Genomic DNA, 27,804 nt, shown 5'->3' with positions numbered 1-27,804 from the left:
AATTACCTGCCTTATCTAAATGTCATCATGTTATTTCTCGGTCAAAAGACACCACCTAGAATAATACAAAACTATTATTTTGAGGCTCTGTTTCCCAGATTACTATAAATAATGGAATCATATGGAATGCCGATAAACATTAGATAACAATACATTTTCTTTGAACTTACTGATTTTTTCCTCTACAGTGCAAGCATTTAATATTATTTATATCCTAAACTGCTTAAAAGTGATACCCAGCACACAGATGTCAAAAAACAGCAACAATTTTTACAAAGGGGTAACTTTCTGAACAAACATATTTTCTCCACAGCCTGATGAAAAGATCATTTTCATCTCAGACTTTTAAAATTGTCACTCTGAATTCTCTTCTCTCTCTCACATACACACATCCAGACTCACTGCTGCGCTCCAGTTGTTTTGATAATGCAAAGCTATCACAAACATATCTGAGCACATAGCAACACCTAAGATTTAGCAACTGGAATTTAATATGCTAAATTAAGTGCCCCAATATATTTTTCTACTGGGGAAAAGTGTGAGCCAAAATGACACTCTTTATATATGTGCAGTAAGCAGAAAATACAGTAAAATAAATATATGCTTTATTCTGGTTTATATACACCATGCTTATCAGGACAGGTGTGATTGCCAGGATGTGAAGCACATGTGTAGGTGCACATACATTAAGCAGCAAACAGTAATTCTGACGAGACAGTTACTAATTTGAACTTTGATATATTGGCAATTCCACAGAAAAACAATACAACCACCTCATCAATTGTCCTTCTCTCCCAGGAAGCCATCACACAAACAAGGAACTGCGCCAGAGGAATTCTAAGGGGGGTCATTTAAAACAGCAACAACAAAAACCAAATGAAACCACCCCAAACCAACCACTTCAGTCACATCCCTCACAACCAGATTACACATAAACACTTCACAGGAACTTCTGAGGTCACCGGGAACATCTGAATAGATTTTTTTTCTTTGCCTCCTTTCTCATGTATTGTTTCGGTGCCCTCTCATGCAAAACAACAAAATCTGGGCCCGTTCTGTGAGGCAATGACCACCACCAGCTTACACTACTGATCCCAGTGCCAGGAAAAAGGTTTGCAGCCTGAAGGCTCTGTTTTCTCATTGTCCACAGCTGAGCAAAGAGTCACCTGCGAGCCTGCAAGTGGCTATTCAACAGACAACACTGAAAAACAAACAGGAGTTCAACATCTTCAGCACCCTATGGGACAGGACTCCTTTCTGGATTTGCAGTTCCCAGCTGACGTGGCCTAATACACACATACAGCACAATGAAGGGTATCCCGAACTTCCCATTTGCCTGAGAGGCAACCACACTTCATGCTCTGAAATCTGCATAACAACACTCTGTGGGTTTCTTATTTTTAATTAATTCTTCTGAAAATATTTTGGGGATGAGTGGATGTATATGGTGATTGCAGTGCTGAGAGAGGCTGTGGGGTTCATAATTGCAATGAGAATAAAATCCTGCCCTCCTGTATATGCAGCAATACTAAGATTTCATTGTTCACATTAGGCAAAACCTCTCTAATTTCAAGGTCAGCTACATGTATAACAACAACAACGAAAACAACAAAATAAAGTAATGATGCTCAATGCTTTGAATAAATCCAGACAGGACAGTTAATAAAATAGAAAATTCCTCACTTACCTCAATAGTTGTGAGCTGTTATTTCATACTCTGTAAACTTTCCCTCCCTGCTAACTAAACAAAAGTTCTGCAATCTCGATGCTAGAACAGCTCTCAAATACATACTGCAGAATACCAAAAAAGAGAAAGCCTATGTTGTCCTTACTAGCAGGCATCTCTCCAGGGATGATTGGTCATTACCCTGGCAACCCTCACAAATGGCAAATGACGTAAAGAGAGTGGGAAAAAAAAGCCACTGAGAGAAGAAAGCACTATATGCATTATAGATAGTTCTGGGAATCCATGCTCACATATGCATTAAATGGCTTCAGAGGAGCACAGGGACCTTCCATTTTGCAGAGCTGCCTGCTGAGGTGAATAAGAAACTTTCTAATTTTTTTCTTAATCAAAACATTGGGAGCATCTCTAAGTATTTAATTGAAGCAAATTGGGGGTTGATTATTTTAATAATTCAGACACTGAGTTTATTCTCTTTTATTTTTTCAATTCTGTTTAAATTTCCCACTAAAATAGCTCACAGTCATATTCAGACAAGGGTGGATGTATTTTTCATTACTCCTTTTCACCTTATTTGCTGCTACATAAAGTTACCCATTATTATATTTATTCCCTTTATGTCTCATACCCTCATTTTTCCCTAACAATTCATTTGTACAAATTGTACAAGAGTTCCCATGTTTATGTCATTAAAACATTAGCCATTGTATTCAGTGTTACTGATAATTGTGCCTAAAGAAGATGTAGCTCTAGCCAAACACCAGGGGACAAAATAAAAAGCATTTTGCTATTTTTGCACTGAATAGTTACAGTGAATTTGATCATACTGTGAGCTGTCTGTCACACAGCAAGATGAATTTGGGTGTGGTTACTTCTTCCACAATTAGATTTTAAAAGCACAAGTAAGATAAAAAGGAAATCTGCTTTGAGATTGTTTAGCATCTGCATCACTCTACAATTCAGTAAAACTGAAGGAATTCTGGGTACAAAACCCAAGAAAAGCATCTTCCACCCCTGCATGAATGTGTTACCAATTACAATCCAGAATCAGGCATCCTTCCCCTCGCTCTTCTTTAGACCTCAGACTTCTGCATTCCTAAATGTGCAAAAAACAACTTTCCAAGAGCATACTGGAGAGCATTAGCACTCAGATAATTTCATAGCCTAAAGGAAGGGGCACAATTCTCTGAAATAAGAACTAAGAAGTAAGTGAGGTGAGGTGGCTGCTCTAACCACTTAGCTATTATGTAAAAGTTGGATGGAAATGGCTCTACCATGACAACTGAGTTTCCTGTTGAACTGATGAAAACACATTAGATGTATTTGAACTCTGAACTCCAAACCTGAATTGAAATGGAAGTACCCAGCAGCTTCCACAAGGATATTTCTGTTCCTGGCTGCCTAAATTCAATTAGTTACAGTTTTATGGAGTAAAAATTAGCACTCATTGCAATTCAGATTGTTATTATTTTCCAAAGCTACTACTCCATTGCAATCAGGAGGGAGGTGTTACACTTGTATCATGACAATTTTCCAAAAAGCCTGAATGAGCCCTTGGAAGTGCCTGAGTTTTATGACCAAAGAAGTAATGAACAGAAAGGATATTCCATAATGCTCCATTAGGTGCACTTTATTTATTTGCTGAAGACAACTCATTTTTAATTATTTAAATTCTGGCAACATCATACTAGCAAATGTTCTGCTGGGTTTTAATTGACAAATATCTCGGTCTGAGCAAAGAGAAATCTCAGTGTAACATTACCTCTGATATTACATCTTTTTCCTGACAGGAGGACAAGGATTACTTTGTGTTTAGAAACCACAGAAAGCAAAGTTTAGCCATTTGTTCAGGGCCAATGAAAGCTCTATGTTCCCATAAATCTTCACCTTGATGACCCAAATCTAAGCTTCTCATTTTTTTACAATTACAATTTGCAGAAATTGAGATACAACAACAAATTTTCCACCAACATTTCACTCATTACCAAAACCAAACCAAACTCCTACCATTGGTGTTCCCAAAGTTGCTTTTGTAAGAACAAATGTGGTCTGTCATGGACATATATAGCATGAAATGTTAGTAGATGTGAGACCAAAAGTATTGAAATATACAAAAACTGTGTGTGTTTTTGCAACACAGATTGCACGGAGATTTCTGTGTTTTATGGTCTTAACAAAACCTTCATATTTTCAGATCATATCCAGCCTGTCAACTTGCCTTTGTCTGAGCATGTGAGATTGACTCATGTGAATGTTCTGGGCAGCACAACAGGGACAAATCCAGCCAATGAGTGGGGACATGGGGAAGAAAAAAGAGTTTTTAATGGAGTCTTAGGAAGAGGCACAAATGAAAAAAGGGTTGCTAGTCCTTAAAGGACCCTTTCTATACACTGGTATAATTTGCCAACACATTAGCAAATTAAATTAAAAATTCATCAGTATGTTAAAAAAGACTGGAAACAGGAATCACTCTGTAAGTAAATTATTACTGATTTTAAGTGATTCATCACAGAAAAAGATCAGCTCACTCAAATGAGGGGGAATTAAAAGTTTTCAGCATTTTTCTGGCTCAACTGTTTAAATGATTGTGAAATGCATCCTGTAGCAGAATCCATTCACTTAACGATGCCCGTAGTGATCTGGTGTAAAGGACAATCACACCTTCTCCATGCTTTCCAAATTCTGTCTTTTCTCTTAGGTGTGTCTACTCCCGTCTGGTTTTTAGCTGGAAAAAAAAAAATAGCTGAGGCTTAGCAGGCTCGATGTTCTTTATGCCACAGAGTTGCAGAAAAAAATCCCAAATCTATCAGAACATATTATCTCTCCAGAAGCCCTTACACTGTCATGTCATGTAAACATCAAAGGGGAGAATGCTGATGTTTGTTTCCCAGGCTATAGATATGATTCTGAACAATACCCTGTTGAGTAAGGACAATATATTCTTTTTCCTTCTCTGTCCTTCCAGAAGAAGGACACACGTGTGCCTTGCCAGATGATGCCAAACCCATTATTAGTGTCCTTGCACTTCTCCATTAGCAATATTGCAGCAAGACCAGCTGATGTCAAGGGTGTTCATGCTGAAAGATAACAACATTCCTTAGGAGGAGAAATTACAGCCTTTTAGCATTCTCTGGCTTTCCCACAATGTTGCTTTATCTGGGAACATTATTACAGTGAAATTCAGTGAGATAAATGAAGGAATAGCAAGTACTAACTTTCAGAAAATGCAAACATCTGAACAGGAACACACTGCTGTAAAGCAGTATCCTTCACTACCCTATTTTAATCAAATCCATGGACAGAGTCTGCATTTTAACACAGATCCATCCAAGTGCAGGATGACTCCATATTTTTCCCAGTTCCTGCATTGGTCATCCAGCACCTTAGTGACCCAGACCCACCTCTGCTGACCCCATAAACCCTGTGCTAAAATACTCCAGTGGGTGACAATCACTGTGAGGGGGAATGCTGGGGCAGGAACACTGGGGCAGTTCTGACCAGAGGGGACAACAGCAAGTCCCATCATCCCAACACAGCACAGGGGCAAGGTCACCTGTGCAGGTGACACCAGCAGAGTCTTTGCTGACTCTCTCTCAGGGCTGCTGGTTCAGATTGGCCAACCCAGCCAACCAAACCACAGTCCTGGGAGGTGCTGCAGCCTCAGGATCCTCACAGCTTGGACTGCAACTCACAGTGAGCAGCAGATCTGAGGTGCCCAGGACTGGCTCTCCCTGTGCTGCCGCTGGTGAGCCTAAGAGCACTTGCACACACGTAGAGAAACTGTGTCTGCAGCTTTGATTAAGGCACATCTAAACAACTCATTGAAAATAAGCAGCTTCTGGGAAATGCAGCTTAAAAGGCCTGGCTTCCTCCAGTTTTGTTCCATGTTTAGATTCTTTTGTGTGTCTCAAAAAAGCAAAAATTTCTGATCAAAGCTTTTACTAGGATAAAGATCCTCATGCAGTCTGTGTTCTACATGGATGATCTGTTGCCTGCTAATATAATGCAGCTTATGCTGCAACCTTATCATCTGTGGAAGCAATCAAAAAGGTAACATGAGCCCAGTTTCCTAAAACACTGGTTTAAAAATACCTGAGACTTGCTTACATCAATTCTCCCTACTGTAAGCATCCCACAGTGCTAGACTGTTTTCCATCTCTATTTTTCTTGATTGGTCAAAGAAATCAAGCAATTAATAAATACAAAATACCAAGATTTTCATGGATTGGTGCTTTTATATGCTGTTTATGGCCTGTGAGAAAGAACATCCCTGACCACTCTCCTAGCCAGGATTCTCTATGCCACACCTAATTCTCATATAAAGGAGTAAATAATGAAGAGTACCCACCCATGTAAGCTGACATATCAGGACTCAAGGAAAATCCATCATCAGCAGATCTGATCAGGTTCTCCACTGTACCACATCTTTTTCTGATAACTCTTGGAAGCACTCATTGCTCTCCATTTCACTTGCAAGGAAGATGTCTTGAGCCTGATGCACACAGTTTTGCTGTACTGAAATAAAAGACATTGTGTCAGTGTGGTGAGAGAGAAGAATCAGTCTCCAAGATAACCACATAAGCAGAAGACAAAGGGATTACAAATGTGCATGTGATATAAAAGTCAGGATTCTTACATTAGGCATAAAATATGTAATGAACTTATCTGTTAAAGCAATTTCAAATCATCAAACAATAAACATCAACAAATGCAAAGATATTATATATACCATCCCAATACTTTTTAAAATGGAGCATAATAATGCAGATGTGTGTTGAGGCTGTAATTCAGCAGCTGACACTTTTGAACAGCTGTAGCACGACTGCCCTACGATAGATCTTTTGTGAATATTCAGATAAAGCACTTCAATCTGAAACATCCCTCTATAAACTGGTAATTCTTAATAGATACAAACCCTTTTCTCATCAGACTTCTTGCTGCAATGCAACTGCATTGCTCTACATGCTCATTTTGGATGACAGAGTACCTACTTGTCACAGTAATGACATGAATGAATTCAAGAAAAAAGGGACATGCCCATCCAGCAAATACACTGCTGTTTTTCCTCACTGCTGTTTAATAATTTAGTTTACAACAATATAAATATCTATTTGATGATACAGTAATACATAAATCTAAACCCCCAAGCCAATACTTTGGTTTTTGAAGCCCAGCAGAAATAATGCTGCTCTCACTTGTGTTCCAAACCCTGCAGCACTTTGTGGATTGCCAATGTCCCTGCAATCCAGGGACAGGCTTTGCCTGTGCCCTCTCCTGGTGGCAGAGCACACAGGACAAATGTGGCTACACCAACACCTCCCCTGCACAACAAACATTTCCTGATGCCAAGTGCAAACAGCTTTTTAAAGTAAACCAGACCAAGATTCCAGACTGAATGGTGGCACAAAACATGTCACCAGGTCTGTAGGGTCAGTGCTGAGCACACCCCTACAGCTCTGCTCCCCACACTGCCCCATTTCACCCACAGGGTCTCCAGACAGCACCACAATTTGAAAATGCTCCTGAGGTAAGGCAAGGCAGCAGCTCCTGGAAAGCAGGAGCAGGGATGTGCACCTTGCCATGCTGCATCTGGCCAGGAGGCAGATCAGTGCTCCATGCTACCTGCTCTGCTCCCACACCCACATTGCCACTGCCACAGTGGGGAGTGCAGGGGATCAGTGGCCTCTTTAATGGCAGGGCTCAGGTGACACAAAGATCTTCTGTTTGTCAGGCTGAGCTGGTTCCCAGCTGTAAGGAGCTTTGTTTCTGCAGATGAGAGGTACTGAGCCAGGTCAGGGTTGGCCCAGCAGCCAAGAAAATAAGCCCTGCAAGAATCCAAAGCGACTGCAGAGCAAACAGTAAGCCTGAAACAGAGAGTTCTGACAGGGCTGAGCCAAGTGAGACATATGTGCACAAGAGACTCATTTGAGAAGGGCAGTACAGGCACACTTCAGTTCTGGCCACAGCCAGCTCAGCCCAGAGGACCAATTACCTCAGAACCAGGTCCAGGCAAGCATTGCTGTACAGTGCTGATCAAATCTGGCTCTGTGACTCCTCACTCTGCCTGATCTAAACAATGAAAGGGTCTGGAGGCCTGTAATGTGGTTTCCCAGGAACCTCTTACAGAACAGAACTATAAAGTAGTTCTGTTATTACATGGTTTCCCCCCTATTCTGCAGCATGTCCTAGTCACCATCACTCCAGGCTGTCAGATGGAAGCTCAGCATGCTCTCTGCTGAAACTGAGTCAGGCCATCCATTGGTGAGGGAAAGTTGACTGTGCATTAATGGCAAGCACCATCACTTCTTCCTTCAGTCATGTTCTACAATAAGGGTGAGTCATGGCTCTTTTGCAGAACCATTAAAACACACCAGCTCCAAAAGAAGATTCTGGAACATACAGCCTCAGGACTGCCTTGCTGGAGTCACAGAGAGATTCCAGACACGTCTCCTTTCCTCAGAATTTTCAATTGCTAAGAATCAAACAGCCTCTACAGTGGTCATCCAAGTTTAAGGTGTGTCCATTTTATATGAAACAGAATTGAGTGCTTGGACTTCAGTCTGAGAGAAGAACCTAAAAGTCCTTGTGCCAGTGTTGAGGCTCCTTAGTGAGGCTCAGCACTTAATTCCTGTTCTTGCTCATTTTCTGCAGGAGAATGATATTCAGCCTCCCTGAGGAAGGGGAGTATTTAAATTGACAAAGCACCCAAGTACTTTAGCAAAGAAAGTGGAAAGCTAAGACGTGATACAAAGCTATTGAGTGAATAAGTATTAATTATTATTTTGCTTTTTCATCTACAGAGGCTTTCCTAGTTCACATAAACATTTAAGACCTCATCTGAAAATAGGAAAAATAAAACATTTAACATGCATTTTGCAATGAAGAAACAAGGAGGGACCCAGACATGATGAATAAGCCATTGTCCAGGCAGTCTGCTGGCACTGCAGCCTAGAGACTGGCTGGCAGTTGTGTGGCACAGCTCAAAAGCAACAGGCCATCAGCCACCCCATGGGGAAGTGCTGCTTGTTGAGAAACAAAAAATCACTCTGTTCAGTTTTGGCTTGACATGTACATTACTTTCTACATTGCTTTATGTCACCAAAAAGGTGAATGAACTTGCTTGAAACAATGAAGTCTTAAAAATCTCAAAGCAATAATTAGGAAACTTCTCTTTCTCCAGATTATCACTGATGGAATTAATTTTTGCCTATAAGTTAGCACCATAATTTGATGCCTTGGTTCATGCCTCACTTTTAAATGGTTCTTCTCTTTATTGCCATGGACAATTTATGTCCGTGTCTGGCTCTAGGATTACAATATAATGTCAGATACAGTACATCAGTATGTGATATTCCCATGGTTTGTGTCACACCTGCATCCACAACTCCTGCCATGATATTATGGCTAGTTGTACCAATATGGGGACCTAGATAAAATACTGTTATTGTTCCTATCTGCCTTGATTTTATAATCCTTGCTTCTGATGAAACTAAGCAAAAATTATTAAAAGGCCCTAAATATTTGGGCTCATTATGGAAAGTGGTAGCAAAATTACAGATTTCACCTGCTCTTATGCAAACATAGGATGATGTGCAGGAGTTCACTGAAACAATCTGAAATGTGTAACCCTGTAACTCAGACTGCTAAAAACAGATGCCTCAAGTCCATTTCTCTTGTGCATGGAACAGTGTTGGGTTATCCACCTGCTGCAAAGCAAAGTCACTGCAGAGCCTTGTCAAACTACAGTGATGATGCTGTGCCCACTTTCCACTGATGGAAACACCTGGAACAGTACAAGGAAGACAAAAGAGGGACCTAGAGGGTTTTCAGTCTATATTTCCTTCCCCTTATACTCCAGACTTCCTGTGAATTGCATGGATTTGTCTTTGTTCCTTATGGCTATCAAACCCTGAGGCTTCTAGATGCCAACATGATTTCCAGGGCATGTTCTTGTGTTGAAGAAATATTGAAGAAAACTAAAGCAGCACAATGCTGTGTTGGTTCCTCTCTTGCAGATCAGTCACAAGCAGCTGCTGTGCAGAGAGCAGTGTCTGGCTTAAAGTGTCACTTGTCACATGAATACAAGGAATCATCACTGCAAAATAAAGCACAAGAAGGAGCTAAATGAAGAACCTCTGGCATGGTAATTCCAAATTTTCTGAACTGCTTTTCCCATCTGCAATTCATTCCTCCTCCTCAAAGAACTATGCCTTGAGTATTAGTGCCCCATACTGGAAAGCATGATAACATACTCACTTGAAAATATTTCATAATACAAAATGAAGGTGCACTGCCTTTAGGATGTATAGTTAATGAAACGGCAGGATTTATCTTTATAATGCTAGCATCTCTATGTTGTAGCTGTATTGTACAATAAATTATAAAAGAATTTCTTAATTGCATGACAAAATTATGACGTTTGCTCCTTAAAGAAACGAGACTCAAACCATGTCTCAAACTAAGTTCCTTGCCCTTGAGAGTTGGTAAATCAAATAACCTCCTTGTACTGTCATAACTGTGCTTAAAAAACCCAACTCAAGTGGTTGTCCCTTGGAACTGTTGGATTTTATTACTTTTCCTATGTTTTGACACCCTCCCCCTTAAAAGGGGATTGCTGTTCACCAGCCCAACGTTAAGTGCAGCATCTTAGGAGCTGCAGTACAAACACACACATCTAGGCTGCTTTTCCTCTTCACCAGCATGAAGTTTGCTGAGATTTGTAGTGATTTGTTAAATTCTCAACAGCTTTAACAAGCTAATTCATTCAGCCTCCAAAACAAAACTACTGGGTACACCAAATCCCAGTTTTATCTCCCTGATTAAAATCAGTGTACTTAGGGAGGTATAATTGAAACTTAAGTCACAGGTTAGGAAAAAACCTTCAAGTTTTCTAGGAAGTTCTGAACTCCCTATCCAAGTAAGACAGAGCAAGCTCACATCATTAATTTTTCTTTTATGGTGAAAATACAAGAAGCACTTCTTTTTATCATTTATAGTCCAATAATTAGGTGCTATTAAGATTTCTCATTATGCTATCCAAAACTTTATAGTCAAATGTAAATGTAATAAGTGAAATATTGTATTAAGCAGGCTAAATCTAATTACTTGAAGATCCTTGCTACAGTATTACAAAAATAAACTACATATCTTAGGTAAACTTTAAAAGAACACACAGCTTCCCATCCCCTCCAAAAATACCCACCTCACATAAAAATTCAAAAAGTTGCACACCAGGAAACACTTGCTCTTTAAGCCAATTCCCTTGTTCTCCAGTGAAAATTTTAGTTAACTGCTGGTTAGGCCTGAGGTCTTTCTTTTGTTTTCTTTAATTTCTGTAGCTTTACAGTTCCCCATCCCTGGCTGTCCTGGCTGAACACCAGCTTTGGCTGGGCGCTCTGACACCAAACAAGGCGATGTGAAATCCTAACTACAAGTTCAGCTGGAAAACTGGCAACTGAACTGCCCAGCTCGAGACACACCAGCCCTGGAGACCAAGGGCTCTGCCCCAAGCAAGAAAGGAACCACACGAGGCAGGGTTATCAAGACAGGCTTCAAAAGCTTTTTATTTCAGTGGAAGAGCCCAACAGAGCAGTGACAGCAGAGGAATTAATCACAGAATCAGTTACTTTGGAAAAAAATCTCTGAGATCATTGAGTTCAACCTGTGCCTGGCACAGTTTGTGATTATATCCTCTGGTCCTCCTAGAAGAGGCTGATCCCACCAGGTTACAGCCTCCTGTCAGCTGGAATTGGGGAGGGCCCAGGAGCAGCGGCTCCTTTCCACAGTGCCGATGCTCACTCCTCATGTGGCAGCAAGTTCAGCCTGCGAGCCCTCAGGATCCACAAGCCAACTGTCCCCACTCCAGCAAAGCCGGCAGCCTCCCCCATGTCCAGTTCTGGGCTCAATACAAGAGGACAGGGAGCTCCTGCAGCTCCTTAGCAGAGGATGAAGAAGGGACTGGAGTGTTAAATGAGAAGCTGAGGGAGCAGAGGTGAGCTCGGGAGGAGGTGAGCTCAACAATGTCAGCAAAGGGAGGTGGTGAGCTCAACAATGTCAGCAAAGGATGGATCAGGCCCTTCTCAAGTGGCGCTGAGCAACAGAACAAGAGACACCGGGCAGAAACTGATGTACAGGAAGTTCCACCCAAATATGAGAATTTTCATGTGCAATGACCGCTCACTAGAACGATTGCCCACAGAAGATGTGGAGTCGCCCTTATTGGAGATACCCCAGAACCGTCTGGACAATCCTGTGCCACGTGCTCTGGGACGACCCTGCTGGGGCTGGGAAGTGCGACCAGAGGATCCACTGTGGTTCCTTCCCGCCTGAACCATTCTGTGATTCCTCTCACGGTCCCCAGCTCACCTGCCCCGCTCCTCTCACCCCCCCGCCTCCTCGGCGCTCTCCCCGTCCCCTCCCGCCGCCGCTCCCCTTACACCGCCCCCCCGCCCTGCACTCCCTCGCCTGCCCGCCCTCCGCTTCCGGCTTCAGGATTGGCTGTCCGCGGCAAGGCCCCGCCTCCCACCGGCCGCGATTGGCCGGTTCTGCCCGCGCGGCGCTGCCATTGGCGGGCGGGGGACGGCGCTGCGGGTCGGGCCGCGCCGCGGGCGGGGAGCGTGGCCGGGGCGCTTTTGTTGCTGGGTCGGCTGCGAGAGGAGCGGGCGGGGAGCGCGGGGCCCGCGGACACCGGGGCAGGCGGGGAGTGGGGCCGGGCGGCGCGGCGCGGGCACGGCGGACAGCGGGGCCGGGCCCAGCGGCAGCCATGAGCGGCGGCGTGTACGGGGGAGGTGAGTCCGGCGCCGCCCTCCCCTCCCCCGCCCCGCGAGGCGGCGCGTGCGGCCCCGGCGGGCGCTTCCCGCCTCCCTCAGCCCGGCCCGGCACTGCCGCGGCCCCTCCGTGTCCCACGCGTGAGGAGGAGGAGGAAGAGGCGGCGGGCCTTGTTTATGTTGTTTATGCTGTTTATGTCCTTGGCGGCCCCGAGGTGCCTCCGCCGGGGACCGCTCGCACCGCGGCCTTGGGCAGGATCCGCCGTGCCAAGGTCCGGAGAAGATCCCCGCACTTTGGGAGCCGGGTGTGGTTCCCCCGAGCCCCTGTGCACACCCCCTGTGACATCCGATCCTTTCCCACAGGTTTCCTTTAGGATGTGCAGGGATCGGGCCCGTAGGGTTGGGCGCTCTGACCCCTTCCCTCACACGGATGATGTTTTCAGTCTCACCTTCCTCATCCTCATCACGCGCGGGGGCTCTGCGCTCGCCTGGCTTCGTGTGGCTGTTAAATTAGAACTTCTTGAAAGTTTTATCTCGCGATCCGTTTAGCTGCTACTACGTTTTCCCTCTTCTACTGAAGTTCTCTTCCTTACGCCAGATGGAGGGATTGCAATACCGCAGTTAAAGCCTGTCTGCAGTTTTCCAACTGCTCTCTGGTAGCGGGAGTTCTGAATAGAGAAGTTTGTCACTACTTTGTAAAAGATCCCTTGGTTTGCTTGTCTTGCTTTCCCATTAAAGCAGGCAGTGGGCAGGAAAAGGTTAGAGTTGCAGAAGACTGTAATAACCATTCTTTATTAACAATCTTTTCAGATGAAGTTGGGGCTCTGGTTTTTGACATTGGCTCGTACACAGTGAGAGCAGGCTATGCAGGCGAGGATTGCCCAAAGGTGAGAGAATCTGTGCCTCGAAGGAAATTCAACATGAATTTATGCCTTAAAAAGTCTTCTTTGCGAGTTACAACCCTTCCAAATACATTGGGGTTTGTTCTGACTCTCTTGTATAAAGAAACTTGTGAATTTATGAGAAAAACACCAACTTGCAGAACATTGCTAATCCTTATGTGCTGCTTGCCTCTTGCCTTGCAGGTGGATTTTCCAACAGCCATTGGTGTGGTGCTGGAAAGGGACAATGGCAGCACTCTGATGGAGATAGATGGTGACAAGGGCAAACAAGGGGGCCCAACCTACTACATAGACACTAATGCCCTGAGAGTTCCAAGGGAGAATATGGAAGCCATTTCACCTCTAAAAAATGGAATGAGTATGGTGCTCTTGTCTTTTTCTACCTGATTTTAAAAAAATAGCATTGCCAGGCCACAGCAAGTTATGGTTGTGTTGACAGATGTTATGTACAGCAGCAGAGGCTGTAAGAACAGAACTCCTGCTTTACAAATTGCATGGAGATGTGGTTGGTTTTCACTGTTAGTGGGCTTTCAGCATAATTGTTGAAGTCATGGTGGTTGTGGAGGAAGAGAATTCTCCAGATCTGTTAGAGGAGGTGTGTGGCTGCTGAGGACAGCTTTTGATTGAAGAGCTCTGTGCAAAAAACTAAATTGGAAAGCATTTATGTGTTTATGAAATGAAACAAAACTTAGAAGTAACTAACCTGTTTGTCTCAATGTTGTTATAGTTGAAGACTGGGATAGTTTCCAGGCAATTTTGGATCACACTTACAAGATGCATATTAAATCTGAAGCAAGTTTGCATCCTGTCCTTATGTCTGAAGCACCAGTGAGTAAAAGCAGCTGTGCATTTTGATAAGTCTTTTTGATAGCTCTGTAAACATTAGTCCTGGATAAGTCTGGCAGTGGCTTGTAGGTGACAAGTGCTAAAACTTAGCTACAGAAGTGACAATTTTACAATACTTGACAGCTTCTGGAAAACCCTCAATTTGAAATAGTTTGTATGAGTTATATTAGAAAGTATTTACAATATGCTATTGTTTTTCACTTACTGAAAAGAAGCCAAAAGTTAAAAAAAGAAATTTTACTGCCTAGAATAAAAAGAAAAAAGATGTTTGGATGTCTTATATATTAAGTTACACTTAATAAAAAGTCATAAAAAAAAATCTTGCTTCATTTAACTTTACAAGTAACATTAAGTGACACAGAATAAAATTTGTAATGGAGAAGTTTAAATTTTTCTGTCTTTGTTTCTGTAAGTTGTCCTGTAAGGCAGCTGAAGTGGATGAATACAAATTTCTGGGAAAATCTGGACAAGGTTTCTGTCTTTTTAAAATGCTCAGCATTTGAAGGCAGATCTTGAAGTCAGAGTAGAAAAGGTAGACATGCCATACACAAGTGATGCCTTTCTTTAAGAAAACCTTATGAAAAGGATTTTGTTGAATTTCATTGTTCCCTTGTGTTGAATCACAGCTTGTGGAGTGTGGATGCGTTTGCAGTGGCTGTTTGATGGCTCAGTGGGTGTCTGAATAGAGACATTCCCATTGAAATTCTCCTTAAAAACCTCATCTTACTTTCTTGTATTGGCTTGGAAAAAACTTCACATTTTCAGCAATGTGCTGAATATTTCAGTTATATCCTGGCTTAATCACAGCTAAAGGTACTTTGGGAACTGGAAAGTCTGGATTTATTTTTCTTCCCACTGGGCAAGTTCCTTCATGTATCTTCTCCCTTGTAAAAGGCAGGGTGCTTGCTTTAGAGAGTTCTCTGGGAGCCTGACACTGAAAGAGCTGCAGAAATGTAGAAATGTAATGTAACGTGAAAGGTGTGTGGCACTTTTGTGTGACAGATAAACATTGATGTGTTGTGGTATAAATGGAATGAAAAACGTTCTGAAGAAGTAAATTACTAGAAATACATTTATGTAGAATTTTGGTATGATTGGAAACTGTGGCTGGAGTTTTTTTAATAACTTCTTTATTGTGTTAGCAGTCTATTAGTGTGCAAACACAGCTTCCTTTTGGTCACTTCCTTGTGGTTTGGGTTTATTATTTTTTAGTGGAATACCAGGGCAAAGCGTGAGAAACTGACGGAATTGATGTTTGAACACTACAACATCCCGGCCTTTTTCTTGTGTAAAACTGCTGTTCTGACAGCGTATCCTTTCAAATGTTTCACTGCTTGGTTTTATTTTCTTCCCCCCAGGAAATTATGGTAAACTTTTTCCAGGCAATTCCAAGTATAACAGCCTGCCTAGCTTACTTAAAATTGATTTTTTCCATAAAGATCCAGGGAGGAAGTAAACAAATGCATTTTATGTACTTTAAGGCATTAGATCTCATTTTTGAAGTTCTCTCAATCTGACTCTGTCCTCGGGGTCATAGTCTTATTTTATTGTATTTTTTTTTCCATTGTATACTATGGGTAAGAACATTACAGACCTGAAATGGTGGTGTCCACATTGCTAAATACAGTAATTAGAGCTTGACACTTTCATAGCCTTAGGAAGAATATTTGTAATTATTTTAACTAATAATATGTTTCCAGCTTTGAGTCTAAATGAGTTGGATGTACTCAGAGCTTGCTGCATAGGAGTGGCACAAAGTCTCACCCTTGTGCCTCCAAAGCCCGAGTTAGTTCACAGATGGAAGTTCAATGCTGCTCTCTCTGTGAGATTGTGCACTTCACAGAAAGATGGTACACTGTGGAAAATTACAAATCCCTCTGTAGAGGCAAGGAATAACATGTTGGAGTCCTCATTCCTAGTTATGATTTAATTGTATGGCAGCAGGTTTTTTTTCTAAAGTGAAAATTACAATGTTTTCCTTAATCCCTTTGACTAGTTTTGCTAATGGGAGATCTACAGGTCTCATCTTGGATAGTGGAGCGACACACACCACTGCTATTCCAGTGCATGATGGATATGTACTTCAGCAAGGTGTGAACTTTCATTCTGCTTGCAGTTTTGTTACTGCTTTTACATCTCTTTGCCCCCTTAAAAAGGCAAAAAACCCTAATAGTGTTCACTGACAAATAGTTGGGAGAGCATGTTCATGATTTGGATACTTTCCAGGTTAAGTTGGTTTTGTTTTTATTTTGGATCCCCTTCTTGCTTTCCAGGTATTGTAAAATCTCCACTTGCAGGAGACTTTATCACTATGCAGTGCCGGGAGTTGTTTCAGGAAATGAACGTAGAGATCATTCCTCCATATATGATTGCTTCAAAGGTGGGAAAATAACTTTATTTAGTAAGTGATGTCTTGGGGAGAGGCTTCAATGTTTACCTGATGACTTTGTCCCCTACAATCTCAGGAGGCAGTACGTGAGGGGTCACCAGCAAATTGGAAGAGAAAAGAGAAGTTGCCCCAGGTCACCAGGTCTTGGCACAACTACATGTGTAATGTAAGTAGGTTCTGCCTCCTACTCTCACCTCCCTGAGTGTTCCATAAATAAGTTTTGTTCACAAGTATATCATCATTTTCTCTTGAAGAATGAGAAAAATCTTTGAAAAGTTAGTACCGATTCTATAAATTTTATAAAAGTGAAGATTATAACTAATATAAATTCATGTTATTTTGAACTCCACAGTGTGTCATTCAGGACTTCCAGGCTTCTGTCCTCCAAGTATCAGATTCAACCTATGATGAACAGTATGTTACTTTTTTCTTTCTTGTAAAATCTGTTACCAGTTGTGTGTCTGGTGCTCAGCCTGTTCACTGCTGTTGGCTGGTTTTGTTATGGCAGAAGGTTTTATCTAAAAATGGATGATTTATGAAAGTAGGCGTACTGCATATACCCAGGTGATAGTTTTTTGTTGAATATTCCAAGATGAGATCATAATAAACATTATTGGAAGTGTAAGTCTTATGAATCACAGTATTCCCATTGGAACTGTAGTTTATAACACTGCTTAGATAACTTGATATCCTGTTTAGAGAGCACTTTAATGTGTTGCTTTCTGTCTGATGCTCCAGGGTAGCAGCACAGATGCCAACAGTTCATTATGAGTTCCCCAATGGCTACAACTGTGACTTTGGTGCTGAGCGTCTGAAAATTCCCGAGGGATTGTTTGACCCTTCCAATGTAAAGGTAAAACCACTTTGATAGCTGAGATTGGAAGGCTCTGAATGACTGGGCTATCACATGGCTTTCTTTGGTATAATGTTTTTAATCCTGTGATTTGGATGTATTTGCACTGTGGGGTTCTCTTGGGGGTAGAATTTGCCTGGAAGGATGAAATGTTCAAACTGGGTGGTGATGAGCTGACTGGAAAAATAGGGATATTTTTGTTCCTTCCCTAACAAAATGCTTAGCTCCCTCTCCAGTAACACTTGTAAAATTCATCTCATTCAGGGCTTTTCTATGCCTTGCTCTCTTGAAGCAGTGATGTGCAGATTCCTAATTTTCCCTGCAGGGTTTATCTGGTAACACGATGCTGGGTGTGAGCCACGTTGTCACAACAAGCGTTGGAATGTGTGATATAGATATCAGGCCGGTAAGTGCCACTCAGCCAGGCTGTATTTTAAGGCATAGATATTTCTGTGCATGTTTTTGGGACTAGAACAGTAACAGTGAAGAGATTTCCTAGGATAATGATAAATATGTTAGAATAATTTGGTAAGTATTATGTATTTCTATATAGGGATATGTACCATTAGTGTTCTGTCTTACAAAATGCTAAATCAGGACCTTTTACTTACTGTTTCTACCCATATATAAAAATCTGATGCACAGATTTTGTGGCTGGCACTGCATAATTTGGATTGGACTGGCTTCAGATAAGCATTGATGTTTCTAACTTGGAGTGTTACCGTCAGATTTTTAGGCGTTGTTGTGTTTAGAATATACATGGAATTTATAAAGAGGAGAAGTTCTAAAGGAAAACATTATTTTTAAAATTAATGTGCTGTTTTTCTCAGGTGTCAATTTGATACAGATTGCATGAGAGTTCTTTCAACAATTTTTTCCTGTTAACCAGTGTGTGAGGAGGGCTTAGTGGGCTGGGCCATGGTGTGTGTTCAACAACTGCAGCAGTAGTGAGATAGAAAACTGCTGCAGGGTTTTCTTTAGAGGTTGCATTCAGCTGTAAAAAACTCAACAATTTGCATAAGAGGGGAGATCTGCAGGTTGAGATCAGAAATTGTTCAGTGAAATCATGTAGAACATATGGCTTCTGCCTTCCTTTTATAGTTTAATATTAAGCTGCCTTGCAATATTTTAACTGATTAAATAATAAATTGAATTAGGAAGGTAATACTGTTGGCATCAAGTAATATATTGTTGTTGTTGACTATACATTCTCATGCCACCCCTCTCTATTGTGAGGAAGAGCTGTTTTCAGAATGATTTCCAAGTTAAAGCTCCAGGTTTGTTTTTTTTTTTTCTCTTTTTAGGGTCTCTATGGCAGTGTGATTGTAGCAGGAGGAAACACTCTAATACAGAGTTTCACAGACAGATTGAACAGGGAGCTGTCCCAGAAAACCCCACCGGTAAAACAACACTTTCCATTATTGCATTGAGTGCTTGACATTTTACTTTTCTGCCACACAAGTACACAAGGATATTGTGGCTTTGATATTCTTAGGAACCTGACAGATGAATAGATTTCTGCACGGTTAAGAAACCTCCCTCTCTAAAAAAAAGAAAGAATTCTTGAGGAGTTTCATACAGAATAAACTCCAGTATTCCTTGAGTATTTTACTGCTCCACTCTTACGCTCAGATTGTGATCCTAAGTTCTCTAATTGTCCCCAAGCCAGTATTTCTCTTGATGATCTCTCTTTTGAAGTGTTGCTGACTAACTTGGGGCACATTCAGTCATTCTGCCTGAGGTCACTTTGTTGTGGCAATTGTTTTTCCTTGATTCTGCAGACAACCTAAATCACCAGGTTTTGTCTGAGTAACATACTTATATATTTTTTTCATCACTTGATGTCGAAGAAAGTATTGATACCTTGCATCTGAGAGTAGATACAGATTATGATATTTCTTGAATTTTAGTATTCAAACAAAAATGTTCTGCTTGGGACAACTCTGAAATGATGAATGTTAGCAGAAACTGAGAAATGTATTCACTGCTTATAATAGCTGAGGAGGAGCCCATTTGAAATTCAAAGATTTTATTGCTCTAAGGCATTTGGAAAGCAAAAGGAATGAATGGATCCAAATAAGACTAGATGACTTAAGTCTAGCAATATAACTCATTTTAGTCCCAATGCACGTTGGAGATGACACTGTACACTGTGATATTATTGCTCTCCACCTGCCCATTCCTTGCCTTAACCATTTGCTGTTGGATCACAAGGTAAAAACCATATTTCCTGTTCCACTGTGGCTGTTTTGAATTGTAAATGCAGGGCAGATGAGCAGTATTGCAGATGTACTAAAATGGACCTTTTTCAGCTGATATTGGTATAGACAGCAGGTTCCTTGTGCTGCTTGTCCCTGAAGGTCACCAGCTTCCATTTGTGTGACATTTGCTCCCTTTCTGTGCAGAGCATGCGCCTGAAGTTGATAGCCAACAACACCACTGTGGAGAGGAGGTTCAGCTCGTGGATTGGGGGCTCCATTCTGGCTTCTTTGGTTAGTAAAGCTGTGTTACTGCATTGCTGTGCTGAACAGCACTGCCACCAGACATCTGTGCATTGCAGAGTCTGTGCTATGGAATCATAACCTTGGCTATCCTCATGGTAAGGGAAAGAGAATCTGTTTTAAAAAGAGGTGTGAGTGTTTCCTGTGACAACATATCCTGCCATGCTCTCCCGTTTGTAGTGGCAAGGTAAAACCTTGAAATACATGTACTTTCTCTAGACTGTATCTAGTAGACCATGAAAGCAGCAAACCTGTTTCTGCATCATATTCCTGAGGTTAATTCTACAAGTTACTGAGCACTGAAATGCTTTTTGGGGGTTAATTTATCATCATGGGAAAGGGAGACTGGAATCAGCATTTGGTGCTGCCCTTCCTGTCTTGAGTTTAATCCTTTAGCAATAAAACTCAAGAAAGAGACAGTTAAGCAGTCAAGTCCTAATACTTAATTTAATGTAAGGACTTGCTTGTTCTCCCTCCTAGGAAAAGCTAATCATGTTTCAATTAACTATCATTGTGTTCTGATATTTTTTCATTGTGTGTTGCTTTTGTTTCTTTATTTTTCTAGGGTACTTTCCAGCAGATGTGGATTTCTAAACAAGAATATGAAGAAGGAGGGAAACAGTGTGTAGAAAGAAAATGTCCTTAGACCTCTTTACTGTGAAAACTGCTGCCTGCTCGGTGCTCCTTCTGTTTTATAGCTTTAGCATACTCAGGAATGGGATGGACTCCTTTTTGTAGGAAGTTTATATTGGGTTTTTTGCATAATTCAAGTTCCATTTTAACAAAGTTAGAAATTTTCAGAGACCTAATTGGTACTATAATAGAAAAAGGATGTTTATGTCCCTTGTAAAGCAATAATTCCTGTTACAAGCATTTTATAATTTTGTATAAATGTCTATTTTCTCTAGTATCTTTTCCTGGGAACAGCTTTACAGGTTAGCTAATAGATAGAGGCATAACCTTGCAAATGCCTGTGCTTATTTATTAATTATTTCTTGTCTAATTTCTTGTCTATTTTCACATACTAGTCTTCCTTGCTGGTACTTTGGCCTTAAATTGCTCTTATTTTTCTCTTAAAAAATAAAATTTGGTCTTTTATATTTGAGCAAGCTTGTGAGTACTTGCAGAGAAAGTTACTCTGCTGTTTTAAAGTTGAAAGTTTGTATTCAGCAATCTATTTTAGTGTAAACTTTTACTGTATCACAGAAGTGTTACATTCCATGGAGTGAATGTTATATTAAGCACTGGTTTGTTAATTTTTTTTATTACGGAGCATTTTCATTTCAGTAAGCAAGCAATGCTTTCCACCTGATGTGTAAGAATGTATTTAATGCCTTTGTGATGTTGGTGAGAAGCAAAGCCTGTTCAGGACAGGGGAATTGAGACAAAATTGCCTCTCCAGGACTGGGAGCAGTCAGAAGCTTTCAGTGCGTGGCTGATCCTCTGCAGGGAGCCCCTGGTGTGGCTCCCCCTGTGCCTCCCAGCAGGGTCTGTAAGTGCCTGTGTTTGCAGGGGGAAGCTGCACTCAGGGTCACAGCAATGGGGATGACTTTCTTTCAGCAGGAATTGGCTGTCAAGACACAGCTCAATGTTGCTTTTAAGCTTAATTTACAATGGTGTGGTGATCTGTTTAGGGACATAATGAAGTTTTGCTCCTTATCTCAAAAGCTGTGGAAAACCAAATAGCATTTAACTGATCTAAAAAAAAAAATAAACAGTACTGCTACATTTTTGTATCCTAAAAGATCTTGTGGGTAAATAATTGAGGCCTCTATTTGAAAAGTTTCACATTACCTCCAAATAATAAAGTAATTTATCAAACCAATCTGCTTTTGTCTTATGAGAATCTTGAGTTGCTCTTTAGACAAAGTCACTTGATCAGGTTTTCAAAGCTATTGACAAACCATATTTCTCTTGCAAAATGAGGCAAACTGCAAAGTCACCAGCTGTTGTCATTGTGGAAGAAAAAGTCGGTCCAGCTTCCATTCAGGTGGAACATGGAACATAACTGAGCTGCTGTCTCAGTGCACTGCAGTGGGTGGTGTTTTTAAGTTTTGCTTCTGTGGCATGCTTAGATTTGATTGTGCCAAATCACCTTTTATCTTCTGTTTCTCTTAAAAGAATTGTAGTACAGTAGTAATATCTGCTAATATTCCAGCAGCACAGGGAGAGTAAAACGCTGCTGGAGGTTTTTTCACACTAAAGATTCTGAGTTTAAGCAGTGAGAATTTTGTGTGATGCAGAGAAGGTGAAGGTCCAAATGCTGGAGATAGATACAGGAAACAGTACTGGTTCCCTTGCAGTGTTTTACCAGATTATACTGCTGAGCACATTTGCTTCCTGAAAGAATGCTATTTGTGACTTCAATCTAGATTTCCAGATGACCACATGTGGAGTTACAAAGCCTTCCTGAAGTGAAAGGAAGTGTTTCATCAACTGAGAGCAACAGCACTACCTGCTTCAATTTCATAGAAGACATTGCAGCCTTCTTTCAAACATTTTACACTGTGCCAAAAAGCATTGTACAAGTGTTTGAATTGTCAGAAATCAAGGTAGGACAACTATTAGAAGTTCCCATGCTGAGTATTCCATACTTTCTAAGAAGCTAGACTTAAAGCAGTGGAAAAAATTACTCATAGCAGACCAAAGAGCCCAGTTACCAGTGCCTTTATGCAGAGAGCAAATACACCTTGCATAGCTTACCTGTAACTCAGGGAAAATATTCAGGAAAATAGCTCATATGTGAGCTATTCAGATGCTTTCATGTTTCTGTCTGGTTTTAATGCACATTTGTTAAACTAAACCAGGTAAATGTTACCCCTACACTTGTTACTGTCAGCTGGCACTCCATGGCTGCTCTTCACTGTTCTAATGTATCTTTCACTCTTGGAACAGCTGGCTAACATAACATTTGTTCCTGCAAACAGAGAGATCAGATGATTTGAGTTAGATACCAAAGCTGCTTTTTAATTCCAGATCACAAATTTAATTAAAGTCAAATGTTGTATTAAAAACAAAAAAAAAAGATGGAGACTCTCTGGAATGCTCAGTGGAGTTGTTTGTGGTTCCAGAACATGATTCATGTTCCACAGACACTTGACCAGTTGCTTGCAGTGCTCTTGCAGCCTGCTACTGGCTCTGGGATTTCACAGCAACGTCAGGGAACTTCCTTTCCAGGACCTTCCTCCTCGTCCTCTCCAGGCTTTGCTGCCTTGCCCTTTTCCGTAAGGCTTTTTCAAGTCTGAGTCTGAAACAGAGCAGTTGGTGTGGTTCATTTCCAGCCAGCCTGAGACCACTTTAATGAGCTCCCCCCAGTCAGATAGAGGCTCTCAGTGATTAACAACTTCAGTATTCATTTGCTTCTAAAAAGTAAAAAAGCCTGCAGAGTAATATCTTTACTCTGCTTCTGAATTCTACAGAAGTTCAGCCTCTGGGAGGATTTTTGATATTCTGTACTTCAATACTTTTACACTGCTGCTGCATAACCATGTACTTTATTAACTAAGGTGGGAACAGAAAAAAAGAAACAGAGCAAACTGTATTTTAAAAAGCCTAATTTTCAGTCTAGTAACTGAAAAGTGAAAGATTACAGCTATTTTTTCCTTTTAAAGTGGAATAAGGACACAAACAGAGAAGATAACTTTCAATGTCAAAATAATCTTTTTACCTGATGAAGTGATTCACATGAGGTAAGTAATAGAATCTCTTCTTTTTGTGTTTTTTGTTCAAGTGCCATGGTATTGGCCATTCCTTGTAACTGTACCTGTTGGAGACAGATCAAAAATGATTACAGAATGTACATTTTGTCTTAATTCTAGGATTTTACCAGTTTCTCTTGGTTTCAAGATAAAATGGTCTGGCAGATGGCAGAATTTGTATGTGGGTATTTTTTTCCAGCTCTTGCTGGCTTGGTTTGTGTCCGGTTTTCGGCTGTTTGAAGGGCCTGGAAAGGCCCGGAGTGGCCTTGGGGCAGCCCGCATATCAAAGGACGAGAAGAGGCTTCAGTTCTTCTTTCGGTTTTTATGTTTATTAAATGTTTATCTAAAAGATTTTCTTTCAGCCTGACAGAGGTCTGCTCAGCAGTCAGCCATGAGCACACTGTGTCCGCCCTCCGGACAGCCACCTATCTTTATACCCATGGTTATTTATCATTTTTCCCCAATACCATTTATTCTTATTACCCGGTGCACTTTTAGTAATAACCAATCCAAAAGTGCCACCATCACCAAAGAAGATGGAGGAGAAGAAGAAGAAGAAGAAGAAGGACAGGACACGCCCCAATTCCTCCATCTTACTTCTCTAAACCCCCCTGTTCATAAATCCTAAACCCTGTGTCTCACCCTCTAATTAACTAATCCCTTCACCATTCACCCCGGTGAAGTCCTCCTATCCTCATACAGGTGTCGTCTCCCGTGTAGGATCAAAGTCCAGCCACCAGACACTTCTGGCAACATTCCAGGACTCCCGAGCCCCCCAAGGGTGGTCTCGGTGGCTCGGCACCTCAGTCCTGAGGTGCTGAGATCCCACAGGTTTGTTACTATGTCTCCTGTGTTCTGTACAGTCTATGCATCCTTCCTTGATTAGATAAGGATTTTCTGAGAGAGAGACACACCACAAGAAAAACTCAGACATTAAAAAGAAGGTTTTCCATACCAGAAGGTGCGTCCCAGGAAGTCGTGTCTCCACTCGCCAGGGACTGGCTTTTCATGGCCCGTCTGTAAAAGTCTCAAAGCAATTTCTCTTTCTCTGACAACCAAATCTATATTTTTCATAGACGTTTCTACCTGGAAATGGTAAAAAAGTTTCAGGATGCACCAACAAAAAACAATGCTGAAAATTTAAAAGATCTCAAAAGACAAAATTTAAAGGGAAAACAAAGGTAAGACATGTTGGAGTTTGAACATGAGTTCTCTTTCAGCAGGGCCTGTGTACTAGAACAGTAAGGAATTCAAAAGTCTAATTTGACAGCAGGACAGATATGAAATAAGTGACAGTGTGATACTTGATTAAAGACCAGCTGGGTAAAGCATAAACCAGATCCAATGCTGATGCAGAAGTGTAGGAAGCTCTGAAGCAGGGGTCAGATGGCAGCAGGAGAAGCAAACAGAAGATTTGCTTATGGTTTGTAGTGGTTGTTGATTATTTTAGTTTTCACTGGAGTCTGGTTACAGCAATGCCCACTGGACACTGAGAAAGCTTCCTTGACCAAATTATGATTTCAGCAGTCAGTGCATACACTAAAATCAGGGGAATAATTTTAAGAAAAAGGTCTTTTACAAGTTTACAAACACTTGATCTTTCAGCAGTTTTACTTAAGAGTTACAGTTTTTATGTATTGTGAGAAAGTTACCTTTTCTAAGCGCTCTGGGCTTGGCATGGGCTTGCGCTGTCGTTTGGATTCCTGCTCTAGAGTTAAGAGCATGTTCCTTTCTTTCAGCAGGACATACCTGGAGCAGAAAGCACAGAAATGCAATAATCACTTTGGGATAGCTAAGCAGTTATTAACACTTACTATATGTCACCCCAAATCCTGCTGCCTTCATATAATGAAACAAAGAGGAGAATGAGGGAGACAGTTTTACTTAGTCTGGAATAAAGAGGGCTTAGGAGGGAAGAGTTTAACACTAAGTCTTCCACTACTTGGACAGAGCCAGATTCTTCTCACATGTACACAGGAAAAGACAAAGCAAGGAAGAAGCTGTTCACAGTAATGATTAAGTTCAGCCTGAACTTAATCCAGCTTCAGAAACTTCCAAAATCAGAATAAATGCAGGCCTGAGCACCCTGATGGAATGAAGTGCCCACCCACCAGAAGGCCCTGACAACCAAGTGGGTCCCACTCAACCCCAGAGGGTTTTGTACAAAACCTGAGCCCTCTGAACTACACACAGCTGTCCCACAGCCACCTGCAGTGCAGCTTCTGTGCTCTGAGCAGGGCCAGCACCAGGGCTGCTCCAAGCCCAAAGCTGGCTGGAGCCTGCAGAGCTCTGTGCCAGACTAAAGCTACTGCAACATGAGTTCACCAGCCACATTTTATTGATGTGCAGAGCTGCTCTGAAAGAAGAGAAGCTTCTTCACTAAAACTTACTTACCAAAGTTTGTGCAAGTCTTCACTACTCTTGCCCCTTAGCTGCTTTATATTCCATGAATCCCCTGTAAAAGATAAAAATCCACCCTTAATTTAATGAAACCAAGTTCTCTTATTCTGGAAAATAAAAATTGCTTCTATCAGGCTCAGCTGACACAACAGTATAAAGACCACTTTTAAAATGCTACTGCTTGGACAGCCATCCTTGAGGATATTCAGCTTTGCATTTAAAATACCATTCAAAAAGGCAATTATAAATAGTTTTTATTTGCACTTGTAAAAGGCTGGAAACACAAAAAGCTGTCAGATGAATCTTGACACTGAACTAGTTTTCTTCCATAATACTTATATTTCATCAAAGCACATCTCTTCTGGGATATACTCTCACTTCAGAGCAAGGCAGAGGATTTACAGCAAAACATTTTGCTGCACAATTGCCATTTGCTTTCATAAACACTGAATACACACAGCAAAAATTAACAGGCATCAAGATGCACAAGTGGATGTATGTATATATACATAGATAAATAAGTGTAGCTATGAATGCTCCCTATAATGCAAAAAAAAAACCAGGTCAGATTTCAGCTCAAAGATCAATATCAGAAATGCTAAATATAACTCACCAGACTTTACACTTTTTTCCCCCCAGTTTCCTGGATCATCAAAAAACTCCTCCAGACCTCTCCGAGACACAGTTGTGTGCAGGAACTTCACCTGATGGAGGGTCTCATTTTTTTGTAGGTTCTTGTGGTACAGATTGAGTGCCATGCTGCATAAAAGTTAGAAGGAAAACTATGTATGATAGGAAAAATAATATTCTGCTAAATGAGAATGTTTCAATTACAAAACCACAGGTCCTACAGACAGATCACGGCATGTGGGGAAAAAGCAGAGTTTTGGTTAGTCACAAAGATGTTTTCTTGGTGTTTTCTCCTCCCCCTCATCTCATCTCATCTCATCTCATCTCATCTCATCTCATCTCATCTCATCTCATCTCCTCCCCCTCATCTCATCTAATTATAAATTTTCTAGACTTAGAGATAATAATCAATTAAAAATTAAGGAATAAATCTGAGCTATGCTGTACAAGAGTACATCATAGGCACACAGAACTTTTAGCATTGGAAAGAACCTCCGGAGATCATGCAGTTCAACACCTCTGCCAAAGCAGGGTCACCTGGAGAAGGTGACACAGGGACGTCCGGGTGGGTCTGGGTGGCTCCAGAGGGGGAGAATCCACGCCCTCATCCCCCGTGGGACACCCGGCAAAGCACGAACCCACCAGCACAATGGCCGCAGGTTCCACAGGCCCAGGGAGCCGCTTAGTGCTGCCCTCACACGCTGCCTGCCGCCATACACCGCACTGCAGCGCTCAGGCTGGCGGAGCCGGGACACACGGACACCCGCCTCCCGCCACGGTCTCTCCTTCCTCCCGGGAACCCCGCCCGCCCCTCCGTGCCTGAGCCCGAGCCCGCCCGGCGCGGTGCGTACCCGGGGAGTCCCGGCCGAGCCCGGGGCAGGCGGAGCGCGGCCGTGAGGCTCCGGCCCAGCGCGGCCATGGCCGCGGCAGCCGCCATCGCCCCGCGTCCTCCCACCGCGCCGGGGGCACGGGGCGGGAGCTGCCCTTTCCCAAGATGGCGCCTGCCCGGCCTCACCCGCGCTCTCCAGCGCTACATGGAGCCCAGGGAAAGCTCTGCCCTTTTCCAATATGGCGCCCGCGCGGCTTCGCCTCTATGGCGGGGCGCACTGGGAAGGCTTTGCCCTTTCTCATGATG

At 41.9% G+C, this 27,804-nt stretch overlaps 2 protein-coding genes and 1 long non-coding RNA gene across 3 annotated transcripts; 1 reads left to right on the top strand and 2 right to left on the bottom strand.

The window, feature by feature from the left end:
* Positions 1-3,243: 3,243 nt before the first annotated feature.
* On the bottom strand, positions 3,244-13,101 carry LOC113459003 (uncharacterized). Its single transcript, XR_003379792.2, has 3 exons — positions 12,900-13,101; positions 6,033-6,199; positions 3,244-4,409 (listed from the first exon to the last, which is right to left on the bottom strand). It is a non-coding gene; the product is annotated as an uncharacterized LOC113459003 (long non-coding RNA).
* ACTL6A (actin like 6A) lies at positions 12,225-21,691 on the top strand. The gene is made up of 14 exons (XM_005484795.4): positions 12,225-12,471; positions 13,261-13,337; positions 13,536-13,710; positions 14,080-14,180; positions 15,411-15,508; positions 16,195-16,289; positions 16,472-16,578; positions 16,664-16,753; positions 16,940-17,001; positions 17,326-17,440; positions 17,766-17,846; positions 18,745-18,840; positions 19,846-19,932; positions 20,507-21,691. Exons 1-14 carry the CDS (start codon positions 12,447-12,449, stop codon positions 20,585-20,587), a joined length of 1,290 nt encoding a protein of 429 aa, XP_005484852.1. The 5' UTR covers positions 12,225-12,446; the 3' UTR covers positions 20,588-21,691.
* On the bottom strand, positions 20,506-27,679 carry MRPL47 (mitochondrial ribosomal protein L47). Its single transcript, XM_074547409.1, has 7 exons — positions 27,521-27,679; positions 26,653-26,798; positions 26,034-26,094; positions 25,292-25,388; positions 24,595-24,725; positions 23,609-23,704; positions 20,506-23,188 (listed from the first exon to the last, which is right to left on the bottom strand). The coding sequence occupies exons 1-7, from the start codon at positions 27,604-27,606 to the stop codon at positions 23,071-23,073; spliced, it is 735 nt and encodes a 244-aa protein (XP_074403510.1). The 5' UTR covers positions 27,607-27,679; the 3' UTR covers positions 20,506-23,070.
* Positions 27,680-27,804: the final 125 nt, after the last annotated feature.

Source organism: Zonotrichia albicollis, chromosome 9 (assembly GCF_047830755.1).
Source record: "Zonotrichia albicollis isolate bZonAlb1 chromosome 9, bZonAlb1.hap1, whole genome shotgun sequence".
Classification (NCBI taxonomy): Eukaryota; Metazoa; Chordata; class Aves; order Passeriformes; family Passerellidae; genus Zonotrichia; species Zonotrichia albicollis.
The sequence above is the reverse complement of the archived record's forward strand: the minus strand, read 5'-3'. Positions and strand labels throughout refer to the sequence as shown.